The sequence below is a fragment of the Ammospiza nelsoni genome, chromosome 14 (genome assembly GCF_027579445.1).
Source record: "Ammospiza nelsoni isolate bAmmNel1 chromosome 14, bAmmNel1.pri, whole genome shotgun sequence".
In the NCBI taxonomy this organism is placed as follows: domain Eukaryota; kingdom Metazoa; phylum Chordata; class Aves; order Passeriformes; family Passerellidae; genus Ammospiza; species Ammospiza nelsoni.
Genome location: NC_080646.1, coordinates 1,756,784 through 1,782,479, shown reverse-complemented (window position 1 = coordinate 1,782,479; position 25,696 = coordinate 1,756,784). Strand labels below are relative to the sequence as shown.

The following is a 25,696-nucleotide window of genomic DNA, read 5'->3' as shown; positions in this document are numbered from 1 at the left end:
ATGATGGGCGGCAGCCAATGGCGGCGCCGCTCGCGAGGGGCCCCGCGCGCGCGCCCCGGCCACACAAAAGCCGGCGAGGGGCGGGCGGGCGCGAGCGGGCGGCGGCGGCGGCCCCGGGAGCCGCGCACGGAGCGCGGGGACCCGCCGGACCGGGGCCGCGCCCTGCGATGCGGACAAGGGACGCGCTGACAACCGGCCTGCGCTGCGGGCTCTGCTGCTTCTTCGCCTTTCTGATTTAATTTTTTTCCCCTTCTTTTTTTTTTTTTATAATTATTATTTTTTCTTTTTTTTCTGTTTGTTTTTTTTTTTTTTTTTTTTTTTTTACTATTTTTGGCTGAAGGGATCCGACGCCTCCGAGCGGCCCCCGGCGCCGGTTCCCCGCCGGGCGGCACCCCCGCGCCGAGCGCGCTTCCCCGCTCCTCCCCACCTTGTATGGTGGAGAGGCCGCGGGGCGCAGCCGAGCGCTGCCCCGGGCTCCCCCCGGCCCTCGCCCCCGCCGCTCCCCGCCCGGCCCCGCGTTGGCAGCCGATGTAGGGCACGGCGCGGCGCGCCCGAGCCCCAGCGCCGCCACGGGAGCGGCCCCCGCGGCGCCGTCTATGCCCGCGCCGCCCCGCCGCCCCCCCCATGGTGCGGCCCCGCCGCGGGCCGTCGGAGATCCGCTGGGCAGCAGCGCCGCGGGGAGTCCGGGCTGCTCCGGGGCTGCGATGAGATAGAGCCGGCGGCGGAGCGAGGAGCCCCGCGGAGGAGGGCGGGGGGCGGCGGAGAGCGACGCGACCCCCGGCCGCCCGCGGGTCGTATGTTCAGGTCCAAACGCTCAGGGCTGGTGCGGCGACTTTGGAGGAGCCGCGTCATTCCGGACAGGGACGGCGGAGATGGGAGCGCCAGGAGCGGCCACGACCTCGGAGCCACCGGCAGCTGCAAGATCGCGGAGAAAAGCCCCTCGGTGGAGCTCCGCGCGGTAGCGCGCAGCCTGCTGCTGCGGGAGCCGGAGGAGCGGCGCGGGGCGGCGGGCGAGGCGGCGGCGGCGCCGCGCGGGGACCCCATGGCGGAGCGGCGCGGGGCCCGGCTCCGCGCCCCCGGCTCCGCGCCGGAGAGCGACGGCCGGACCGTGACCTGCTGCCTCTTCTCGGAGCGGGAGCCGGGCGGCCCCCAACCTCCCCCCGCCGCCGCCCCCGGCCCCGACGGCGCGGCCGACGGCGGCTCCCCGGAGCGGCGGGGCCGGGAGGCGCGGGCGCGGCTGCTGGTGCTGGAGCAGGAGCTGAAGGCCGTCACCTACTCGCTGCTGAAGCGGCTGAAGGAGCGCTCGCTGGACAGCCTGCTGGAGGCGGTGGAGTCCCGCGGGGGGATGCCCGGCGGCTGCGTCCTGGTGGCCCGCACCGAGGTGCGCCTGGGGGGCCTGGCGGCGCCCCCGCACCTCCTCCTGGGCAAATTGTTCCGCTGGCCCGACCTGCAGCACCCCGCCGAGCTGAAGCCCCTCTGCGAGTGCCAGAGCTTCGGCGTCGCCGACGGACCCACGGTCTGCTGCAACCCCTACCACTTCAGCCGCCTCTGTGGGCCAGGTGAGCAGCGGCGAGTTGGGTCGTCCTTCCCCCCCGGTACAAACACGCACGGATTTGGGGGTTCGGGGTTTCTGACCCCTCACGGGGTTTATCGGAACCCTGGTGGGCAGCGCTGCCCCGGCCCCGCGGTGTTGCGGGGATGCCCGGGGGAACGCGCCCGCTCCGGGCTCCCCGCCGGGCACCCCCCCTCTCTGGAACCAGCGCTTCCAGTTGTGCGTAAAAAGCCCTTTCCCTTTATTGGTTTCTTCCCCTTCCCGCGGAGTTTCCCCGCTCTCCGGGAGCCGGACGGGCGATAATCGGCGGCTCCATCCCGCTGGCGCCAGCCTGGCTCGCTCCTATCGGAGCCGGGCGGTCACCGCCGCCGGCTTAAAGCCGCAGGCGCTTCGGGGGGGCCGCGGGGATGTCCCTGCCGCGGGGATCTCCGCACCCGCGGGGACTGCGGGGGTCCTGCAAGTCTCAATTCTCCAGCGTTTCTCTTTTTTTTTTTTTTTTCTTTTTTGTTTTTTTACCGTGGGCAGAGATAAGCGTTTTCCAGGCGTGGGGTTGGGCTCGTTGAGGGTTTTTTGTTTTTTTTCAGCAACGCTCGATTGTGTGTCCATGTCAGCAGGGAATGGTTAGATGGAGCAGAGACATGTTGGAGTTTGAGGTGCAGAAATGGAAATAATATTTAATAGGCTGTACAAAAACTGTAATGAGACTGGACAGCTGGATTCCCATTGCCAGAGGGCAGGGTTAGATGGGATATTGGTAAGGAATTGTTCCCTGGCAGGGTGGGCAGGCCCTGGCACAGGGTGCCCAGAGAAGCTGGGGCTGCCCCTGGATCCCTGGAAGTGTCCCAGGCCAGGTTGGATGGGGCTTGGAGCAGCCTGGGACAGCGGAAGATGTCCCTCCCATGGCAGGGGTGGAACGAGATGATTTTTTATGTCCTTTCCAACCCAAACCATCCTATGATTCTGTGCTGACTGTCCCTTTTTTTGGCAAGAACTTTGATTTTATTATTTCTGTTGCAATCTGGGCTCCTGCCTCGCTTTGCATCACTTCTTTCAAAGAAACTTCTCTTCTGGGCGTGCTTCTCCCGAAGGTCGCTAGAGGCTGGAGGCAGCTCTTTTGCTCCCGCTGGAGCTGAGCTGCGTTTTTAGGAACGGGACATTTCTCGTAGAAACGGGAGAAGTTTCCCAGTGTCTGTCCTGCAGCCGGGGTGGTTTTCCCAGCGGTGAGCGGCTGCCAGCCCTGTGCTGGGAGTAGTAGAAAGCAGAGCTGTTATCGAGTGGCTCCTTATCACCTTGATAACGGGCGGCTGTGCCAGGACCCCACCCGCGCCGGCTGGGCGCTGGTAACAGGAGCCAGGAGAAGGCCTTGATGCCCTTTTTCCACAAGTGGCTCCCTGCAGGGATCATCCTGCTGCTGTTTCCCACCCATTGGGGTGTGAAAGTCCTGGGGGGCTTCCAACGAGTCCCTGGTGACAGCAGGATGGAGTGGCACCAGCACAGCCAGGTCTGCCTGGTACCTCCACATAGGGACACCAGCACCTTTATTTTTCTGTATTTTGGGATTTATAAGCACCCTGCGAGAAGAGCACCCTGCTCCCTTGGGGGGAATGGGGAAGCTTTTGTGAGAAGCAGTGGATGACCTGCCCAGAGCCGTCTCCCGGGGGATGCTGAGGTGCTTTTTGGGGAGCCCAGCAGGGTGAGCTGCGGGTGCTGCTGTCAGCTCCGGGTGGGGGCTGAGGGCACTGCCGTGTTTCCCTGCTCTGGGGTGGGTTTGGTGCCACTCAGGGACTTCACAGAGCGATTTCTCACCAGAGCCGGTGCCTGCTCAATGCTGGTACAGCCCAGCTGGCTGCACGCTCAGTTTTGGCAAGTTACAGTTCAAGAAACATCACTGCCATACTATGGAAGGGGGAAAGAAACCCCTGTGATCAGGGCCTGGACCCTTCCAAGAACAGCGAGAATGGTTGAATAACCGACCTGGTCTAGCAAAGCACCTCTGAGGATTTGCTGGGCTTGGAGCACATGGCTGCTCAGTGCTGCTGCCTAAAGCCGAGCTCAGGAGCTTTGTGGGATGGATTCAGGGTGAGGGTATCATGGTGGCCTCTGCTCCTGAGCCACTCTAGTGCCAAGGCCTTTTGGGATGGACTGAGGTTATGGGGTGGCTTGGTGGCCAACCAGCCCAGCTCTGGTGCCAGCCCTGTGTGCCAGGAGGAGCCTCCTCACCACCTAATCCTTCTTTTCAGTGCTTGGGAAGTGTTTGGCGAGCTCTTGTCGAGCCCTGTGTGTTGGCGTCACCCATGGAAGGTTGTCTCCCAGTGCAGATGATGGAATTGGGGTTCTTGGAGAGCAATTTGATGTTTTGTGTGACTCGATCTGTGGGTGTCCAGGCACAGATATGGGGCACAGGGGTGCAGCACTTTCAGTAGCAAAGCCCACTTTGAAAGTTCGAGGTGGGACTCCCATTGTTCAAAAATTAGGGAACCCATGGTCTCCAGTTGCTTCCAAGTGTTTTGTTTTCCACTGGGTGTTTATAACCTTGGAAGAGTTCCTACCCCCCCAAAAGAGAAAGCAAGAGGGTTTGTTGATAAACTGAGCACAGCACTAACCTGAAGTTTTGTTTTTCCAGAGTCTCCACCACCTCCCTACTCTCGGCTGTCTCCTAATGATGAGCAAAAGCCACTGGGTACGTGTTTTGTGTCTTTTGATCTTGGGGAACTCTTTCATGGCGCAGCCCCGGTGCTGGTTCTGAGACAGCCCTGCCTGGCACGCCAGGCAAAAGCCAACAAGTCAGGGTTTTATGGCTGCTCATTATTTCTGAGCAAGCATCAGCTGACAAGTTTTAAGAAGTAAATGGATGCCAGTTTATCCTACCAAATTACCGTGCAGACACATGCATATTTTCCAAAATAATATGAAGCTCTATTTTTAATGAAGGCGTAATGAAAGGTTACCAGACGTCATGTTTTGTCTGCGTGTGTAATCTGCGGGAGTGGGAGCTCCTGGTGCCATTTCCATAAAGGCCTGGCTGTGCTGCTCCATGCAGGAACCAGCTATTACCCTTCCTCTGCTCCTTACAAAGAGATGGAAACCCTTTGAAACTCAGCACTGTGTCATTTCTGAGCGGGGTGTCACTTCTCCTGGGGAATTATGGAAGGTTTTCCAGGCAGAGTTGGTGAGAGCAGCTTTGGGGTGGCCAGGCTGGGTGTGGAGTGCTGGGCTGGCAGCCCTGGATCCTGGTCCTGTGTGCTGCACGCTGGCCTGGAGATGTTTTGAGCTGCCATTGCTGCATCCTCACCATCCTTTCTCAGCCCTGCTTCTTGTGGAATTAAATGGAAAGCAAAACCTGGGAGCACGGGAGGGAAGGGAGGAATCCCACATCCCTCTTGGATTTCTTGCTGGGATCAGTGCAGCTTTTGGTCAGTGATTTCCCGGGGTTAATGCCCAGGGGAGCTGCTTTTGCTGCCATGGGGCAGGGACAGGGAGGAGACAGACAGGGTTTGGCAGGGTAGGAGGGGACAGCCCCGGGGGAAGGCACTGCTGCCCCTGCCCTGCCAGCCTGGGAGCAGCTCAGCCGCGTGTGCACCCCGTGCCCGGCGCCTCCATCGCCACAGGGCTGTGACCAGAGCAGCCTGCAAGGCCAACTTGGCTGCTGGTGGCTTTTTTTCCTTTTTTTTTTGTTAGGTGTGGAGGCAAAAAAAAAAGGAGTTGTCCCTCCCTGCGCTCCCCATTCCAAGTTAATTCCTTTTAGAAACTGCTTGTGCTGCTGGGAGAGATGATAGTGAGCGACACGTGACTTTATTAAAACAACAGCCAGGGGTTGAAATTTGCTTCACTGGCTTGTTTGATTGGAAAAATAATAGTTAATCTGTGAGCAAACAGTTGAGCACTTAATTAGAGGGGTGTAAGCAAGAGAGAATAACAAAGACTCTTAACTTGTTAAAACAAAGTTTCCTTCGCTTCAGCAAAGAGGAAGGAAGGAAGCAAGAATAAACAGCTTCAAGAATTTTAATGGTGATAATTAAGTATAGTAACTCTGACTTGTTTAGAGGCTTAATGTAACTTTATCCAGTAAGCACCAAGTTCCTACTTGTTTGATCAACTTAACTGGAGTTATTTTTGTGGTCGAGGCAATTCAAACTTTGCATTTGCGTGGTGGAGCTCCAAAGTTAATGGCTGCTCTCTGGCTCTGTGCAGAGTTTCTCTGCTGGGGAGGTGCTGGGAAGCCCAGCAGCCACGGGTGCTCACGTAGCACTGGCAAACGCAGCAGGACTAAAAGTGCTTTTTTTTCTTTTGTTTTCTCCCCCAGATCTATCAGATTCCACGTTGTCTTACACTGAAACAGAGGCTACAAACTCTCCCAACGTCACGCCCGGAGATTTCTCAGGTTGGTTGGCAGCTCTTGGTGCTTTCCCCCCTCCATGGGGGCTGGTGGTGAGGCAGGAGGGGATGGGGGTCCTGGTCCTGCTCTTGGTTTGTGCTCTGGGTGTGCAGAGAAGGACAAGGAGCAGTTGTTTGAGTTGGTTTTTCAAAGACATCCATGCTGTGCATGTTGTGTGATAAGATGCTGTTTGTGGGGTGAGCAGGGACGTTTGGAGGTGGCCACAGGGCCACTCGTGTCCTGTGTGGAGGCCACCAGGATGGGTCCCAGGCTGTGGGGCTGGGCCGTGTGCCCTCCCCATTTCCATGGCAGGCACTGAGGCTGGGCCGTGGGCCCTCCCCATTTCCATGGCAGGGCCGTGGGCCCTCCCCATTTCCGTGGCAGGCACTGGGGCCCTGCAGCGCTGCTGCTGAGGGGAGGTTCTGGTTCCTGCCGGGACCGTCGGGCTGGTGTTACCTGTTGGGCCCTGGCCCCGGGCTGCACTCCCTGCTTTCATGAGCAGGCTCCCAGCTACTGAGCCATTAAAGATCCCGAACAAAGCTTGGCTTAATTAGGTCCTGGTTTTTGCTCTGCCCCACCCTGCAACCTTTCATTCACTTAATGGGGCTCTGCAAGGCCTGGGGTGGTTTTCCCTGACAGCAGGGAGAGCTGGGGCTGGCCTTGGCTCAGCACATCCCACATCTCTGTCCTTGCTGGGGGCTCCTGCGTGACAGGAGGGGCCTGCCTGTAGGACCAGGCTTAATTCCTTTGCCTGGTTCAAGGTCTGAGAGCTGAGATGAAGGCAGACTAAGATGGATTTTGGTGGAGCTCCTTGTACCTCTTCAGCAGCTGGGGTGGGGCTGGGGCACCTCGGGGGCTCCTGGCTGGATTGCTGAGCACATGGATGGGATGTGCTGTTCCTTGGGGATGCTGTGGGTCAGGGAAGGGGCTGCAGGGGAACTTTGGGTACTGGTCCCTTGGCTGTGGCATTTCTCTTCATTTTCTTCCCTTGCAAGAGTTCATGGTCAGTCTGGTGAGAAGTTTGGTGAGGCTTGGGCATTCCTGGGGATGTTTAGGCTGATCCCAGCTCCAAAGGGAGTTCAGATAGCACAGGGTCTGTATCATGGCACAGTGGCTCATTTCCCTCTGGGGATTTTCCCTTCCCCTTGTCCTTTCAGGTGTCCCTGTGCTTGGGCCCACATTGCTGTGCTGCCAAGTGTCCAGAGCAGGGGAACAATTGATAGCAGGACTGGGATCATTGAGCCTCGTGCTCTAATAAATGTGTGTTTGCATTTCCTAACAAACATTCCTAGGGCTGCATGCACATCCCTAAAGCCCCCTGTGCCCGTGGCTTTTGTTGTAACTTGATAATTGGCATTATTTACAGCAGCCAAGTTGGAAAAGTGAGGTTCCTGAAGATGTAATGGTTTAGCTTCGCTCATGGCTCAGCCTTTATGGGACATCTGGTGGGTTTGCTGGAGAGAAGAGAGATTTTAACTTTTCCTTGAACAATATAATGATAACATGTGACCGAGATTGTGCTGAAACCAGATCCCTCCTCTCCCCCTGTGCTGTTTCCAATGGTGTAACTTTTAATAAGAGTCTGGGGCTGGGTGATTTATTTTTCCCCAGTGCTCAGGATTGCTGAAAGAGGATAAGAGCCCTGCTGAAGTTAACCCATACATGTCATCATGGGCAAGTACAAGGGAAAAACCCACTTAGGCTCCAGTCTACCTGCCTCGTTTCAGTTTGTTTATTCTCCATTTCAACTCATTTAATAGCTCTGCTTGAAGTGTATGTCTGTGGGAGGGATACACCAAGCACGTGGTCCTCCCTGCCTCCTCTTGTGTACTCAGTGTGCATTTAGCTTGTCTTCCAAAATAAGTACATTTTGGATCTAGCATCAAGCCACTGCTGTTTATTGGTCCAGCTTTGATAATCAAAAAGGCTTTTCCTACTAAAGCCACAAAATTCAATTTTGTGTAACAAAGAGAACCATTCTTCTCCTGTTTCTCCTTTACTTGATGAACTTCCAAACAGGAGGTTTTAGAGCGAAGGCAAAAGATGATCTCTGTCATGTGTGTTAATTTAAAAAAATAACAAACCCTTTTTTTTGAAGTAGGGCCTTCCATGGCTAAAATATTACCCTTAAAAGAGGGAAACAGTGAAGTGTCAGGCTCAGTGTGAAGTTCAGAGGAGCAGTCAGTGCCACAGGTGGGTGGCTGGATGTGACCTGGGCCCATGGATGATTCCCCAGAGCCCTCTTCATCTCCTGTTCAGACATTTGGGTCTTGGAGCAGAGTTGTTCGTGCAAGGGTCAGTGTCCAGCCACAGCTTCTGCCTTGGAATGGGGGTGCTGCTGTTTCCCCAGGAGGTGCAGTGGCCTGGGAAGGTCTGGGTTGGTGGCCAAAGGCGCTTGGGGGTGTCTGAGCCTGCAGTTTGCTCCTCCTGGGCTCAGGCAGTGCCACACTCAGCACAGAGAGAGCTCCATCCTTTCCTCCTGAGGTTCATTCCTGCCTGGGCAGCAGGGCTGAGCAGAACCTGCTGTTTGGGGTCGTGTTTGAAGCCCAGGTGGTTCCCTGGCCTGGGCTGAGCCTGTGTCCCCTGGGAGCAGCAGAGCCTTGGCCAGCCCTGGCGTCCCAGCAGGGCTGGGGAAATACCAGGGAAAGGGCAAAGCCCAGCGAGGCAGGAACAAAGCTCAGCCTCGTGACTCATAATTGGTGGAACATTTGTAGTAATTTTTTTTCCCTTCCCCTCAGACTTGGCTCCTCCAGCACTTGCCAAGAAGCTGCTGCACCCGTTGGACTTGCCAGGCATGGGGAGGGCTGAGCCTCTGCAGGGATGGGATGGGATGGGATGGAGCACTGCTGTGGGCTCTGGGATTCCTGCTTTCCTCTGAGTCCCACAGGGCTCTCCCTCACTGGTCCTGGGAAGGATTTTTTTCTTAAAACCCATGGAATTGCCCCATTCCGGTTGGAAAAGCCCCACTGTGAACATTGGGCAAAGTTCTTGTTAGTGCTGACTTCAAATAGGGGAGGGCAGGTGGGAGAGCTAAAGGTGGCCTTGCATCTGTAGGTCTCTGTGCTGGCTTGACCATCCCCGGGGAAGATGCTGATTTATTTTTTCCAAAAATAGTTGTTTTGGGTGTTTTTAAACTTTGAAATCGCTTCCCGTGTGCTAAAACTCTCCAAGAGTTTCAGCTCTGATGAATCCGAGCTGAAAATGTGCATCCTAAAGAAGAAATGTTGCGTTGGTGGTTTGTTGGAGGAGAGATGAATTCTGTCTGTGCTCCAAAGCAGCAGGAAGGTGTTTTCCACCCTGAAGTGGAAGCACAGGCATGAGTTTATTCCACCAGCTCTGCTGATGTCCAGAAGGTGCTGAGCTTCATGTGAAGATGAGCTGTGCTTGGTGACTGATGGTGGCAGAGGAAAGCTGAGAATTAACAGAGAGAAAAAAACAGAGACTGAATGGGCAGGAGCTTATTTAAATTATTTCTGATTTGATTGGTTTTTTTTCTTTTTAAGATGGGGCAGTTTTTGCAGGGCAGTGGTGGGGCTGGGGACACTGGATTATTGGATTAGGGGAGCAGGGTCCCTGTATCCCCAAAGGGAGAAGAAGGCAGGAGCATCCATCCTAGCGGGTGACTCAGCCCTGCTGAGGTGATGCCACAGCTCCAGGCAAGAGCCAGAGGGTTTTTTCTGCTTCCAGCAATATTTAGGATGAACTTAAGGAAGCATATTTTAAAACCCACTGAATGGAGAAAGTGAACGTCTCCCTTCCTCTCCCCCCCAGAAATAACAGGCTGCAGGATTTATGCTAACAAGGAAATTTATGAAGATCCTGTGTGTTAGGAGTAGGAAAAAAAAAAAAAAAAAGGAGCCCATTAAATGTGTCAGGCGGATGTGTGTGGCAACTGGGCAAACATTGCCCTTTCCGGGCTGGGGGAGAGGTTCTGGAATTACCTGTTCATAGAAAAAGGGTATTTCTGTTAGTGATGGGACAGCACTTTCTTCTGGGGGAAAATGTTGGGTTTTGAGGACAGACTCAGTGACAGCTCTGGGCTGGGGGCTGGGACTGGCCAGCACCACCCTGGAGCCTTTTCATCCCTTCTCCCCTCCCTTCCTGCAGGAACAAATCCTTTTAGAAAGACACAACCTATCTGTGCATCCAGTTTAATCACAGACAGATGTTTGTTTGGGCCAGTTTGGGTTTTGGTTTCTTTTTTTCTTTCACATTTAACTGTAGCTTTGCTGGCTTGCCTTCCCCTGTGCAGTCTAGAACAATCAGGGTTTGGCTGCAGCCTCTCCTGGTCGGAGGAACGAGCCCCTTGCCAAGAGCTACTTCTTTGATGCGAAAAAATACATCCTGGAGGTGCTTTGTCAAATGTTTTTATATTAAACAGCTTTCCTCCATAGTTTCACTTTGCCAACGGGAAATAAAGTGCATCTATTTTCCAGAGTGCTTCAGAGAGGAGTTCTCTGCTCGCTGTGGAGGCTTTTCCCACTTGGCTGGGGATGGCCGTGGGTGCTGGAGCCCCATGGGAGAGCCCCAGAGCCCAGCCTGCCCTCCCTGGGGCTTTGCTCAGGGGCTGGCACCAGAGGCAGCTTCTCCAGCTGTGGGTGAATCGTGGATTGTCCCTGAAGGGGAGGTGGGGAAGCTCTGGGAGCAGCTCCCTGGGCTCTCAGGGCTGTCCCTTTCACAGGGGTGCAGGTGTGCTCCTTTAGTTTATATGTGTGTCTGGGGTGGTGATAAACCCCTGGAGCCAGAGGATTTATGGAGGGCAGGGGGTTTTCCACATCCATTTGTGCTTACCATGGTGGGGGGCTCAGGTGGCAGCTCCTGGAGCTCTGCCATTCCTTTGGAGCAGAAGGTGAAGGGATCATTGACTCTGGGGCCAGCTGGGCTCCTCTTTGTGTCCAAATCCTGTTGAGAGCAGAGAGTATTCCACCTGGGAAAATCATGCACAGATGAAGTTGTTCAGGGCATTGAGCAAGCAGCAATTTAAGAAAAATTTTTTAAGAGTTCGATGACTTGCCAGTGGAATAGAATCACCCTAGATCAAGGCTGGAGGGAGATATTATCTGCATGTGGTTGTTTTTCTATTAAAACCCTGTGGGATAACTCAGGTTGGGCCACCAAACCAAGAGCTGGAGCACTGAGCTGTCCCTGAGCTGCTGGGTGCCCGTGCTTTGGTGGCCCTGCACCTTTGTGGTGCCACCTGTACCCTGTGCATCGTGTGGAGAGGTGCCCGTGGCTCCATCCATGCAGAGCAGGGAGCTCTGGCAGTGCCTGTGCAGCTCCAGAGCTGTTCCTGAAGCCAGTGAAGCTGTTTGTGTAAGATACCCCGTGGGTAACGGGCTTGGGGTGCAGGGCTCAGCCAGGCAGTGATGTGGCTTGGGGAAATTCATTTCATACAGGCTGCAGGTGGGAAGGGGCGGTTTGTGCTGAAGGTCTCCTGAGGAGGGACATTGATGTTCCTCTGAGGTTTTGCTCCTGTGCACAAGGAGCAGCAGCTGACAGGAGGGCAGGAGGTGGGCAATGTCCCTTTGTTGCTAAACCCACCCAACAGCCTCCCTTTAGACATGAGGACAGTCAGAGCTGTCCCTAAAAAATCTGGGCAGCTGGAGCTGGGCCTTGTTCAGAAGAAGCAAGGGGAGAAGCCAAGCTGGCTGCCAGAGCCTGGCATCATCTGCCTGGAGAGGCACAGGCTGCACAGGGGTGGGAGGAGGTTGGTCTCACCAATATTGGTGAAACCCCGTGCCTGATGCAGAGATGAAAGCTGCCCTGCAGATGATGCCTCTGTATTTGTGTGTACACACAGCTCCAGAGCCCCAGAGGGAAATTTTCCATCAGGGATCCAGGCAGGATGATGCCCTGAAGGGAAAGTTCCATGGGCAGAATTTGGGTTCCCTTGAAGGCAGGACTCTGAAGTTCTCAGTATATTCCAGCAGAGGAGGAGAAAGTTGCTTTTTCCCCCTCTGTCACCTAGAACTGGGATGGGTTTTCACAGCTAGCCTGGGTGTTTTCAACCTAGAAGTTCTTGGAGAAAGCACAAGACGCAGATAAAATATGTTTTTGTCTGTGCTTCATTGAGTAGTTATGATGTTTGGCCTTGAATCGCAGAATAATCACATCCCTCACTTCTCCAAGCACCTAGGCATCACTCTTTATAAAAAGAAACATCAGGAAGTAAGCAAGTTACTTAAAAGTAAATTAGTTTAATCTTTGTAGCCTAAATGTTACATTCTTGCACCCTATTAGGGGCTGGATACGACTTTCTAGGTAGTAAAAGTTCCTTTGATGTAGCTCTGGTTGTGTCCTTTAAGCAGCATGGATCCGTGGATCCAGCTTTGTTTGAACTTTCCTTTTTCCCTGGGCCTGTGTTTTGCTTTTTAAAGGGATTTGCTGAATACTGGACACAGTGTATTTATGACCTTTGAAAACGGGGAATGTTTTGAAGGAGGAATTTTGGCTTCTTATAGGGGACCTGTAGAGAGAGGCTTGTGTTCACAGTCCCAGTAATAGATTTTTTTGTGGCACTTTGATGAGTGAGAGGTGTTTATAGGCTTGATTCATAACTGAGTTACCAAGGTTTTCCACGGAAATAACTTATTAAATGTGTGGCGCTCACCGGAGCCATTGAAGTCTGGAGATTTGCTCTTCATCAAAGGCACCTCCTTCCCCAGCTCCAAGGTCTAACTCAGCATTTTACCTCTGCAGGATGCTCAGACCCAGAAGGGCTGTGTGTTGTGGGAGCTCGAGCTGGCTTTTAGTAAGAAATTTTAAAAAAAGGCAAACTGGAAGAAGGAGGAAAAAAAAACCTCAGGAAAAACATCCCCCCTGTCGCTGGGAGCTGCTGATGGTTAAACCTGCTTTTCTGGAACACTGCTTGTTTGTGTGGATTTTCTCTGCTCCACAGCTGAAAAGTCCATCCCTTCAGTGCTGCTGAGGGCTTTGAAGTGTCCCCAGCCCCTGAAGCCCAGGTTCAGTTTGCTGGCAAAGGAGACTCAGCTCTTTGTGCTTCCCCAGAGCCTGGGGCTGTCATTCCCAGCCCTGCCCCGGGCTCCTGCTGCTGCAGGGGGGACATTGCCTCACTGAGGTCCCTCCTGGCTCCTGGGGTTGGGGTTTGTCCCAGCTCTTGCTCTGCCCCTGCTCTGTGCCTTTCACTTGGCTGATTCATCAAATCCTGGTTTGGGCTGGGAGGGAGCTTAGAGCTCATCCTGCTGCCCCCTGCCATGGCAGGGACCCCTCCCACATCCAGGGGGCTCCAAACCCATCCAGCCTGGCCTGGGACACTGTGCCAACCTTGTCAAAACTCCTGCAGGTTTCCTGTAGCCCAGGAAATGGGAGTTTAGCTGGGAAAGAGCATCAGCCAAGGGCAGGGCTGGGAGAATGGAGAGGGGAGGATGTGCAGCACTGGGGTCTGGGCTGGGGATGCTCAGCACTGTTGGATTCCTGTTTGGGTGTGTTTTTTGTGAAAGAACAAAACCATTTCACATGGAAATGCCTGTCTTGGCTGACCTCTGGCAGGGCTGCTGATGCTGACTGGAAATGGCCTTTGCAGCTCCTGGGGCTGGAGCAGGGATCAAACAGCTCTGGCATGGAAGTGCTGAGCTGTGCTGCTGTCCCAGAGAAGCTGCTCCTTCAGGGAGAAGCTGGTTCCTCATCCCAGGCTTTGGATGTGGGAAAACCCACCAGCATCAGAGGACATAAACAGAATTAAACCCAAAGCTCCTCTCCTGCCCCAGCACCTCCTTGATCAGCCCCACACCCCAGGTTTCCCCCTCTTTTTTTACTGTATTTTCCTAGTTTTATTCTTTAAATGGCAAAGAGTTGCCTCTGATTCCCAGGCCTGCAAACCCTCCCAAAATATAGCCTGGCTCCCCACAGGGATGCAGCCCTGCCGGGAGCAGGCTCAGCCTGGGATGCTGCTCCCTGCCCTCAGCATTTTGCCTTTCAGGTTATACAATCCCATGTCTGGAACCTGCCAAAAAGTCAAATCCCAGCAGTGCAGGGGAGAGGGATGTGTGGGGAGTTTGTTTTGCCCTTGACAGCAGTTCTGTGTTCTGGGGGATGCAGGGGGTCTCTGCTGAGGGTTCAAGGAGCCCACGTGCTCCTGTCCTGCAGCATCTCCACCTGCTCCATGGGCATTCCCAGAGCCAAAGCTGGACCAGAGCCATCCCTCCCTTCCCAGGGCAATTCATGGCAGTGCCCTGGTGCCACTTCTGCTGTCCCAGCTGGGCACTGCTGCTCTGCTGGCCCCACTGCAGCTTGGCCACGTCCCCTTCCTGCTCCTGTGGTTGGTTTATGGCTTTGGAGATGTTCCTCCTCCTAAGTGCTTGTGGCCCAAGGATCAGGCTGCCCATTCCTCCAGGCTGGAGAAGCTGGAGCCTTCAGGGGCATCTCTGGGTGCCAGGGATGCTTGGGCAGGATTTCTCACAGTGGCTCCACAGAAGGGCGGGAGACACAACTGTGTTGGTTTTATCTGTGTATTCCATGAGCAGGAGCAGAACCTGCCAGCAGCAAGGCTATTTTTCAGCTCTTTCCATTTATTAAGGTCTCATTTGCTAAGATTTTTCCATGAGAGAAGCCAAAGAATGTTAAAGACTTGAAAAAAAAAAGTGCCAGCTGCTTTGTGCTTTCACAGAGTGATGCAAAGCTGTCAGTTTAATCAGGGAAGAGGCACCTCAGGAGCTGGTGGGTGATGAGAGCTGGGCAAGGCCCTGGCACAGGCTGCCCAGGGAAACTGGGGCTGCCCCATCCCTGGCAGTGTTGGATGGGCTTGGAGCAGCCTGGTCTCGTGGAAGGAGGGATGGGATGGGATGGAATGGGATGGGATGGGCCCTCCCAAGCCAGCCCAGCCCGTTCTGTTTCTCTGCTGAGATCTTCAGATTTACCCCACCTGTCTGCAGAGGCTGCTGCTGGGATGGACACGCATCCCTTTGCTTCCCTTTGCTCTTTCTTTGCCCTCCTGGCTGCTCCAAGGCCTGGCCTGTGCAGTTCCTGAGCGTGGAGCTCACACAAGGCCCCATTTGTGCGAGCCTGTGCTGGGAAAAGCCAAGTTTGTCCAGGGGGAAGAATGAGGCACTTGATTCTCCCCCCCCTGTGTGAGGCTGTGGGGTCTGGGAGCATCCCTGTCCTCCACAGGGAAGGCAAACATGGGCTCTGCTGGCTGGGAACTCCCAGGGTTCTGCTTTCCCTCAGTCCTGAATAAATGTTGCTCCTTTGGAAGCAATGCTGCATCTTCCCCTCAGCTCTGTGGCAAACACAGGCATTGTGTCCTGATTTTTGCCTGTTTATTTTTTGTTATTTGTTGCTCTTTAAACCCTACAGTGAGAGCTGTAGGTAAAAATGAACTATAGCTCAAAAAAGGTATCCAAGCTATAGGTAAAAAAAGCTGTAGGTTTTTTTTCCAGCATTCTTCTTGAAATCCAGAGGAGCAGTGACACAGCCCAACAGGAGCTCTGAGCCTGGAAGTGTTAAAGGCCAGGCTGGATGGAGCTCTGAGCAGCCTGGTGTGGTGGGAGGTGTCCCTGCCCATGGAGGGGATGGAACAGGATGATCTTAAAGGTCTCTTCCAACCCAAGCCATTCCATGGTTCTGTGATCCAAAGCTTGGCCAAGTCTCACAGCAAACAGCCACTGGTGCTTATAAAAAGCTCAGGCTCCAAGGTTGGATCTGGTTGGGTTTGTGTGGCGCAGCAGCTGTGGAGATAAGGGGCAGATGTGAAAATGGGCAGTTACATGTCTCAGACCCCATCCTGCCCTATAAATTGTGTGTCTGCAGCTGCCACTGAGGGCTCGGGCTGCTCTGGTCACTGTAACTCTGGGCCCAGCAGGTTTGGATTGTGGCTGTTCTGCAGAGCTCTTTCTGCTGAGGTTTTGTGAAGCCCTGGAGCAGGACAGTGTTTCCATGGGGGCTGTGGGTGCTGCCTGGTGCAGAGCAGCCCTTGGGCAAGGCCAGGGCTCAGCTTCCCTCAAGCATCGTGGAGTTGCTTTCTGAGATCTGCAAAAAAACCCCAACAGAACACAAAAAAACCCAACAAAACTTTATGAATCGACCAGGAAGCCAGTAAAAATTAGTAGCAACAAGCTGATTTCAATGGAAATGGGTTTGCTGCTCTGCTGGCTGCCAACCATTTATGAGACTGGCCGGGTGCCGGGTCCAGCGCCGCATCCCTCACCCTCCTGCTGCTGGAAATCATTTGTGGCTCCAAAAAAATAAATAACACTATTGTGGAGCTCTTTTTATGGCTGGGGCCTGAGCTGGGTGGCAGCTCTGCAGTTTGCAGCCCTGCCTGGGGGCTCCCTGCCCCATCTCAGGTGGGTTCCTGTGGGTTTGCAGGGTGCAGGTGAGGACATGGGATGGAGTTGTATCTGTGGGATGTTGGATTTGTTCCTGGATCTGATCTAGGGAAGAGCTGGGTCAGTGTGGCTGTGCCACTTCAGGGGTGTTGGATGCTGTTGGGTGTTGTGCCAGCTGAGGTTTAGGATGGATATTTGGGAAGATTTCATCCCCACAAGGGCTGTCCAGCCTGGCACAGCTGCTCAGGGCAGTTGTGGAGTCACCATGGCTGGAGGGGTGTAAAAGCCATGTGGCTGTGGCACACGGGGACAAGTGGAATGGTTGGAGCTGCTGATCTTAGAGGGCTTTTCCAGCCTTACCCATTGTGGGATTGCTCCTGTCTCTGGTGGGGACATCCCAGCCCCCCAAGCCCCAGGGTGGTGTCCCAGGAGTCAGGATCTGGCTTGTGTGGAGCAGCAGACCCCAGAACGGGCCCATTTCTGCTTTGGCTCATCTTTAAATGCCACAGGGGTTCCCAGCATGGGAATTCATCTGACTCTTCATTTGCACCAGGCCTGTGCAGTGCTTGCACAAAGGGATGTGTGTGACTGAGGGCACTTCCACCCCAGCAGAACAAGGAAATTCCCAGCAGAGTACAAACTGAGGTGAAGATCCTGTGAGCTCGGGGAGCTGCTCTTCCCCCATTGCTGGGTTATTTCAATGGAAGGGAAATGTCAGCAGAATTATGTTTTTAAAAAAAAAGTCACATTTCACAGGTTACAGACTAGGAGCACACTGGGCAGCTTCTTCATCACTGGAACAAGAAAATTGGAGTCATTCTTTATTCCCTAGTAATTACAGGCACATATTTTGAAATCTCCGTGTCTTTTCCATGCTGAATCGCCAGTGCAGACCTTCAGAGCAGGATTGAATTCAGCTGTGCTTGAAAGGGTCGGTCATTTGAGACTTCCAACATTAAAAGATCTTTGCAAATTAGTTTTGCTCTTGCCATGCTGAATTTGTTTGTGTAGAAAACCTCAGTAGATTTGGTATGTGCCTGTCTTTGAAGGGCTGTGCTTCAAAGGCTGCAGCTCTGGGTGTTTTATGTGCTGAGCTCTGCAGTCCCCCGAGCTCTGCAGCCTCGCTGGGAAGTGTCAGCTCGTGTTAAACCTGCAGGAAGGAAAAGCTGAGCCTGGCTTTTCAAAGCTTTCAAGGAAACTGGATGCCCAGGGCTTACTGCTGTAGGAAACGGGTGCTGGGGCTGCCTGTGCTGGTGTGTGTCACTGCTGCAGCCCCAGGAATGGTTCCATGGCCCTTCCCTGTGGGTGAGGGAAAACCCCTGTGTGTTTGGAGAATCGGGGAGAGCTGGTCCCAGGAAATTCAGCTGAGATCTTGGCAGTGACAACCAAACACAAGAGATTGGGTTGGACTAGAGCTGGTATTCAAACAAAGGTAAACAGTGAAAATAATATTGTGAAATCTCCTGATTCTTGGCTTCAAATCTGGTTGGTTGTTTTATTTTTTTTTTCCAAAGAAATTGAATTTTAGAAAGGAAAATGGGAGAGAACCTGTCTCACATCCCGGACTTGTGCATGTTTAGATCAGGTCTGTCACCAACCAGGTTTTGTTGGAGTGGGGCTGGAGCCCTTTCCCCTCCAGCCTGGTGTATCCATGCACATCCCAGCGGGCTGTACTGTGGAACTGATCACTTTACAGCACAAAAGAAAAAAAGCCCATAAAATGGAAGGTGTTAATGGAAGGGCTGAAGGGCTGTCACCTCCCAGAGCCTTGGGCTGTCCCACAGAGGGGCTGTCTGTGCCCAGACAAGCCGTGGAAGGTTTCTGTGAGTGCCTTGTCCCCTGTGGGAGCCTTGGGCTGCAGGAAGGAGCTGCCCTGGCTGGGTGCATGCAGCAGGACCAATGCAGGTTTAGCTGAGGACAAACCAGGCAGCACCAGGACATTGCTGGGAGCCAGCAGATAATCCCAGCTCAGCCCCGGGCCGCATCGCTGGCGCTGCTTCCCCTGCTCTTCCCCCTTTGCTCCCTCTCATTGAGATTTCGACACAATATTATTTTAATCCCCATCCTGTGGCCCCTCCTCCTCCTCGCCGTGCCCTTCCCTGCAGGCTCAGGGCTCTCAATGAGAAGCAGCTGCCTCCCAGAGCCCTCTCCCCTGGCACGGGGGGGCCGTGGCTGCCTGGCTCTCCCCCAGCCCACTGAGCCTTCCCTGCTGCCTCTGTCCTCCCTCAGGGGTGTTGGTACTCTGGCATCTGGGCTGGGTTTGGAGCCGTCCCACCCTGGAGCATCATGGGGTGGGCACAGGGAGTACCTGGGTTTGGGATGTGCCATGGCCCTGCCACCTCCAGCCATCACAGCACAGCCCTGCTTGGGTTAGAGGTTGTTAAATTTTGCCTTTATTAGTTTCTCTCTTGTTTCTGTGGGTCAGGCTGCCTCGGTGCACATCCCTGGGGCTGAGTGTTTGGTGTGTCTTGAGCACAGGAAGCATTCCCTGGGGTTTGGAGTCATGTTTTCCACCCTGTTCAAACCCCCAGGAAGGTTTTAGGGATTCAGGGGGTGCTGCCAAGGCAGGCAAGTGACTGAAAGTGGTTCAGTCATTAGCAACTCACATGTGCCAGCTGCAGTAAGTACCAAGCTCCTCACATCAGCCTTCAGTGGCTCAGGGCAGTGGTGAGGGTGGGCACAGGCTGGTTTAACAGGGAAGGAGCATTTCTGCAGTGCCTGGGTGAGTGCAGCCACCTGAGGGAAACAGCACAGGCCTATCTTGGAGCTTCTGATCCTCATTTCTCCTTTGAAGTTGTGCTTAATGCTTGTGCCACGTGAATGACCTGAAGCAGTGTGTAGGGTGTATGAGGAGCAGGCAGCAGAAATGTTTCTCCAAAGTGCTGTGTCTTTATCCTGGGTTAGTGGTGGCTCAGGGGTGAGACCCTGGCTCCTGCTGTGAGTGGTGCAGTTGCACACACTGGAGGTTTGGTGGTCTCCAAACTACAAAGGCAACAATGAGTGTTGAATGAAGATGCACTCCCAGCCTGGGAGCATCAGCTTGGATACCTTGGATTCATTCCCTGAGCTGTGATGCAGAAAGAAATTCTTACCAATTCAGCATTTCACAGCTTGCAGAGCAGAGTTTTTCTGACTAACTCAACCCAGCAGGTCTGTGAGAAAGGGGGGATGAGCAAACACTTCCCTACACGTGCCAGAATTGCAGCGTGGCCCCTGGAGAGCTGTGGCCATGGCTGCCTTCCCCAGGTGCCCCCCAGGCTGGTGGCGCTCCCAGAGCAGGAGCAGGGGGATCCAGGCTGGCTCTGTGCAAATGCAGCGGCTGCAGCGCTCCCAGAGCAGGAGCAGGGGGATCCAGGCTGGCTCTGTGCAAATGCAGCGGCTGCAGCACTCCCAGGGCAGGAGGATCCAGGCTGGCTCTGTGGAAATGCAGCGGCTGCAGCGCTCCCAGAGCAGGGGATCCAGGCTGGCTCTGTGCAAATGCAGCGGCTGCAGCACTCCCAGAGCAGGGGGATCCAGGCTGGCTCTGTGCAAATGCAGCAGCTGCAGCGCTCCCAGAGCAGGAGCAGGGGGATCCAGGCTGGCTCTGTGGCAATGCAGCAGCTGCAGTGCTCCCAGAGCAGGAGCAGGGGGATCCAGGCTGGCTCTGTGGCAATGCAGCGGCTGCAGCACTCCCAGAGCAGGGGGATCCAGGCTGGCTCTGTGGCAATGCAGCGGCTGCAGCGCTCCCAGAGCGGTGCCTCTCTGCTGGAGTGAGGGCCTGGGTGTTTATTTGAGGGAAGAGCAGCTCAGCCAAACATCCTGCTTTCAGACTCAGAAAGATGCCTGCAGCTCTGTTTGTGTGCAGCCTCCAAGCGCTGGGCTCTGGGCATGGATGGGATTTGCAGGGAGGGCTTAGGGACAGCCTCCCAGGTTTTGGGGTTTCTGCTGCAGGGATTTCCTCATCATGGCACTGGAGAGCTGCAGCACAGTTCCATCAGGATATCCAGTGTCAGGCAGGAAGCTGCATGTCCTGCAGGGCTCTGAAAATCCCCCTCCCCAAGTGGGGTGTTGGAGCTCTGAGTTTTGAGTCAAAATAAAAACCAGTGGGAAGTGCCAAGTTAGGGGGGGGAGTCTTGGTTTTGGGTCAAAACCGCTGTGGTTTTGTTCCCCCCCTTGTTTCAATCCCAAGCACAGCCCTGCCAGAAACTTGGCTCAGCCTCCCCAGCAGAATTAGGGATGTATTTATGTTTCGGGGTTTGTCAGGAAACCTGAAACCAGGTGAGTTTGGCCAAGGCCAGGCTCTGGCTGGGACAGGGCTGCGAGGAGCGGGACAGGGATGTGCCTCAGGGAGGGCACAACCAGGACTTATTTTTGTAGACATTTCATAGCAACAGGGCTAAAATAGAGTTGTTGCTCTGCCTTCTCCATTGCATTGAAAGGAGACCCTTTTTCTGCTGAGCAGAGCCTCTGTGGTGGCTGGGATGGGGCTCTGGGTTGGTCCTTCAAGCTTCAGAAGTTTGTGGCAGCTCTTAGTTTTAAGCATTGATTCTGAAATAATGGGCTCATGATAAGAGTTTTAACTTCACCCTGCCCTGCACAGCATTGTGCTTTTCCAGCCCCTGACATCCTTCAGTCATGTAGGTGTAGCTTAATGCCACCACTTATACATCAATTCTGTGTCTGCAGGTAGAGCACACCGATGTATTTATTGTCACAATCCATTTCCAGCTCCATTTCCTATCCAGAGTCATCCAGGCAATGACACATTGCCCATAAGATTTGAATTCCCTTAGTGAGATGTTGCTTTTGCATGTGATTAAAGAGCTAATAATGTTTTGGACCATTTTGATGGTGTTTGGGTAGCAATTCTTGCACTTAATCTCAGAATAATACAGATGTCCATGTCTGAGATGGTTTTTTTAGATACTTAACTGCAGCCAACCGGGAGGAAGAGCCAGCTGAGGGGCACAGGTCATCTTCTCTCTACAGAACAGGGCAGATGAGTTGTGTCCCCATCATTTCATGCTTGTTCACATGGATTTGGGGTGCTGTGATTTATCCTCAGATCAGCTGAGTCAGCAGAGGGGATTTGGTGGTTGTGAGGCGCTGCAAAAGACAAGAAAAATCACTATTTTAAAAAGAGGGAACTGTAGGATGTTGGCCACTGGAACAACCAGCAAACTGCTCCATGACTTCCCCCAGCACCATCTCCGCCGCTTCGGGGCAGGTTGGGAGCGTGATGTCATGGGCAGAAAATAGCCCCTGTTGTTATCAGAGTAAAAGTTGAATTTCTTGTAATCTCTGCCTGGGCTGCTGGCCCTGCCAGCCCTCCCTCAGCAGGAACCTGTGAGCACACCCCCAGCCCCTTCCTGATTGTTTTTCCAGCCCCATTACACAACAGCGCGTTTGTTTGGATTTGCAAATTGGTCCCGAGCAGTGTCAATAGCTGGAGATACACACAGAGGGGAACGGACTTTATTTGGGTTTTAGGGCCTTGGGAGCGGAGGGAGCCAAGATAAATAGGGAGTTTTATCCTGGGCCGTGTCAGCCAAACAGCCCTGGAGCTCCTGGGGAGAGGTTCAGTGCAGAGCAGCAGGGACGGAACCATCAGGGATGGAGCCCGGAGCGCCGGGCAGGACCCGCGGCTCATCAACGTCCCCTTGAGCCTGGGCTGGTGTTTTTATTCCTTAATGATGGATTTACAAGGAAACAAGGACATCAGCAGCGTGCTGGGTGACTGAGCCCAGTTATCTTCTGGCTTTGGAAACCACGTTTTGTTTGTTGAGCTCTGTCGTAGGAGAAAGTCAGATTTTCGTTCCTCTGCTACTGCTGTGTTGTCCTGCAGGAAAAACCTTGCCAGCATTTCCACTTTTAATTGGCTGGTGGCAGGTTTATCCCCATTTCTCCTGGATCTCTCTGCAGTTCCTCGAAGCTTTGTGGCAGAGCTGGGAGAGGCCAGGTTGGAGCTTCCTTGCAGTGCTGGGCTGCAGCCTTGGGCTTGGTGGTTTCATGAGTGGTACCTTCTTAAAAAGCTCGAGGACTTCAGGTTTTCCTCTTCCTGGGGCTGTTTGAGGCACTGGTGTGGAGCCTTGCTCCGTGTCCCCATGGGCAATTCTGATTCCATCACTGACAGCAGCCTGGAACAGCCTGAGGGCGGCTAAAAAAAACAATTTGAACACCCAGGCCAATTTCTGTTGATTTTCAGCTAAGTATGGTGAAGTCAGTGGAATTGCTTTGAATTTCTGGTCAATATTTGGAGCAGAACCTGGCTGTGCCCATGTGCAGCATGGGAGGATTTATTTGTAAAACAAAAGAGGAAAATATGACTGGGGTTGGAGAATAAATGGGGGGTGGAGAATAAGGCTCAGGCTCCCTTGTTCTTCCTGACTTTTTACCATGCGGAAAGAACTTTCCCTTTGGAAGGCAGGTTGCCTCAAGTGGCCCTGGTGGCTTGCTGAGGGCACTGGGTTATGACAATAAATAAAAGCCAACAGCACTTCTAGAAATGTGAGGAATGTAAAAATGTTTAAATGATTTAGTACCAGAAAACTTTATTTAAACATTTAATCGCAGAACACGCTTTCATCTTTAAAACATCAGTGTTTGAACTCCCATCCAAGTTTTTTCCAGACTTTCTATGTACTTCATCATATACAACAGCAAGCTGTGCTTTGCAGAGAGAATAAACTTCCATTTCCCTGGTTCCGTTTGTGGCTGTTGCCTCAGACGCACCTAAATTACAGTAGAGAGGCTGTTCTGGGGAAAAATCCTAAACATGTTATTTCCTATGTTAAATAAGGTCTCTTTCTTTGAAGAATTGGAGCTGCTGGTGAGTGCTGTGTCCAAGCAAATCCCACAAAGCTGCAGTTTCCCTGTGGAAGCCAGCCTGGATACAGATGTGTCCGTCAGCACATGAGGGATTTTTCCCAGTGCAAGGGAATATTCACCTCTGGGAAGTTCATCTCCCCACAAAGCACCAGGAGAGAGGCTGCCATGTGTGGGTGGCACTGGTGTGGACTGGTGAGGGATGCAGCAGTGGGCTCTGACGAGTTGGGCTTGACCTCAAACCTTCCACAGGCAGCGAAAAAAAAAATAATTTCATTCTTAAAACGGATGAGCATCAGTGGATTGTTTGTCAATTACATAATTCTGGAGTGTAAGAGCCGTGCTTTGAAGAGGAAAAACCTCAGGGCTCCCTGCACACCACCACCCAGCAGCCATCAATCCCTGGTTGTTGTCAGGGGCAGCCAGGCTGGAGTCACCCACAATGACTCAGTGCACGTAAGCAGCTCCTTTTGGGGTGAGCCCAGGGGATCAGCTCAGTAATGATTTTCCTGGGATTGTGACCTCAGGGCCCCTTGGGTGCAGCATTAGCATTGGAAATGTCCCTGTTTGTGTTCCTGAGCATGCACGGCCGGGCCCTGCCGTGCTCTGCTGGGGAGATTTATGCTTCCTAAGTACATTGTAAAAGTTTTATAAAGTAGCTTAAATATTTACACAATAAGCATTTAAGGAAACAGTTATGCCTCTAAAGGAGCTGCTGATCCTTTGGGTCCATCAGACCATGGACATAAGGGTTTTTTAACTGTCTGACCTCCAGGAATTGCTTTTTTTTTCCACCTAACTGGTTTTAAGCAGGCAAACAAATGGAAACTCATACACAGGAACCTATAAATAATGTTAATGACCTGGCTTGTATCCTCAAAAGCCAGGAAATTTAGGAATGCCGGCAAGCTGGCCCTTTGCTCACTGAAGGGTGGAAGGTGTAGCTGAGAGGATTCCTCCCCAATCTCCCATCCATCCCTGCCCTCTGGCAGTGGGAGCCATTCCCTGTGTCCTGTCCCTCCATCCTTGTCCCCAGTCCCTCTCCAGCTCTCCTGGAGCCCCTTCAGGCCCTGCAAGGACTCTGAGCTCTCCCTGGAGCCTTCCCTTCCCCAGGGGAACATTCCCAGCTCTCCCAGCCTGGCTCCAGAGAGACTCCAGCCCTGGAGCAGCTCCATGGCCTCCTCTGGAATTGCTGCAGCAGCTCCAGGTCCTTCTTTGCCTTGCACTTCCCCCAGCACAACCACCTTGCTTCTGCTCCCAAATTTCCTCTTGCAAGGCTCCAGCGATGCTGCATCTCCAGGGAGCTCCAAGGGGCCCGTGCAGCCCCTTTTGCTTCTGGCTTCATCCAGCACCAGGCTGTGACATTGCCCGGGATTCCCCCCTCAGGAGCTGCTCCATCCCACTGTAGGGGTGGAATCCTGCACCGGTTTGGGTGGGAAGGGACCTGTGAGGATCATCCAGTGCAGCCCCCGTGGATGTGTTGAGGGAGGTGGGAGGGCCCAGAGCTGGAGCTTTGCTTGCTCTGCTCCAAGCAGAGCATCCCAGAGCCCTTGGGTGACCTTTCCCTCTGGTTTCAGGCCCGCAGGGAGTGGGTGGGACCCCCTTGGCTGGGTGGGTGCTGAGCCCCCTCCCCACAGCACCCACCTCCCCTTCCCCTGAGCTTCCTGAGCCTCTCGGGGCTGGGTTTTTCCTCCCGCTCGCACGGCAAACGGATGTTTAGATCCGAAAGGAAATGGGATTGCTGTTTGCTCGGCTCCTCCTGGAGCAAACAGCCCTTCAAAATAACTCCAGTGGCGTAAGTGCCAGGAAAAACAGCGAAGCCAAAACCTTGTAAGCAAATAATTGGCCTTTTTGTGAGAGGGCTCCTCTTGAGCTCCAAGTTTGCAGATCAGAGCTGCTCTTTTCACGTTTTGTTTTGAGGTTTTGCAATTCTTCTCAAAGCAAACAGATCCAGTATGTGCCAGATGGGTTTTACTGATCCCAGAGCGCTGCTTCCAGGTGATTCCCCTGGGACAGGCAGAGCTTTTGGGTGGGAAATTGGAGTTTCTGGAGCTAAAATGTGCTGGGTGTTGGCCTGGAGGAGGTGGCCCTGCACGGTGCCCTCAGGGTGTCCTGTCCCTGTCCCTGCTCCTGCAGGGATGGCTCCTGCAGGGCCTTGGCCGGGGCTGTGGGAAGAGCTCGGCTTCCCCACGCAGCCCAGCCCAGCCTGCCTGAGTCACCCCGGGCAGGGAAAGGCTCAGCAGCTTGGGAAAACCAGCTGGAAACTCCCTGCCCGCCCCAGGGCTCAGCTTTGCCCCACAGCTGCAAAACGGGGCCAGGACCACCCTAAAGCAGCGACCCCAGAGGAGAGCCCAGGGAGCTCCCCAGGTGAGCGCTTCAGGGGTTGCTCTGGGTTCCTGCCACTCCTGTGGCACCCCAGGCTCGTGCAGGGGAGCAGGATGTGTTCGAAACACAGCAAGTGATGAAGCATCACCCAGACTGAGCTGTTTGACAGCTCTGCAGCCTCTCATCCCGCGTTTCAGCTGCTCAGCTAACAGGGAAAGGGGTGGAAGGGGGGCTGCTCCTCCCTGGGGTGTCCCTGAGCTCTCTGGGCTCTGAGGGATTTTCAGACACCAGCACCCACCAGCATCCAGGTGCTGCTGTGCTGGAAAACGCTGAGGTTTTCAGGGCTGTAGGTCTGAC

General features: G+C 54.0%; 1 protein-coding gene across 1 annotated transcript in view; it reads left to right on the top strand.

The window, feature by feature from the left end:
- Nucleotides 1-295: 295 nt before the first annotated feature.
- The window catches only part of SMAD6 (SMAD family member 6), a 37,602-nt gene continuing 12,201 nt past the window's right edge, over nt 296-25,696 (top strand). Inside the window, exons 1-3 of the mRNA XM_059482273.1 lie at nt 296-1,559; nt 4,176-4,232; nt 5,856-5,933. Of these exons, the coding sequence (XP_059338256.1) occupies nt 797-1,559; nt 4,176-4,232; nt 5,856-5,933 (898 nt within the window). The 5' untranslated portion in view covers nt 296-796. The remainder of the gene's footprint in view (nt 1,560-4,175; nt 4,233-5,855; nt 5,934-25,696) is intronic.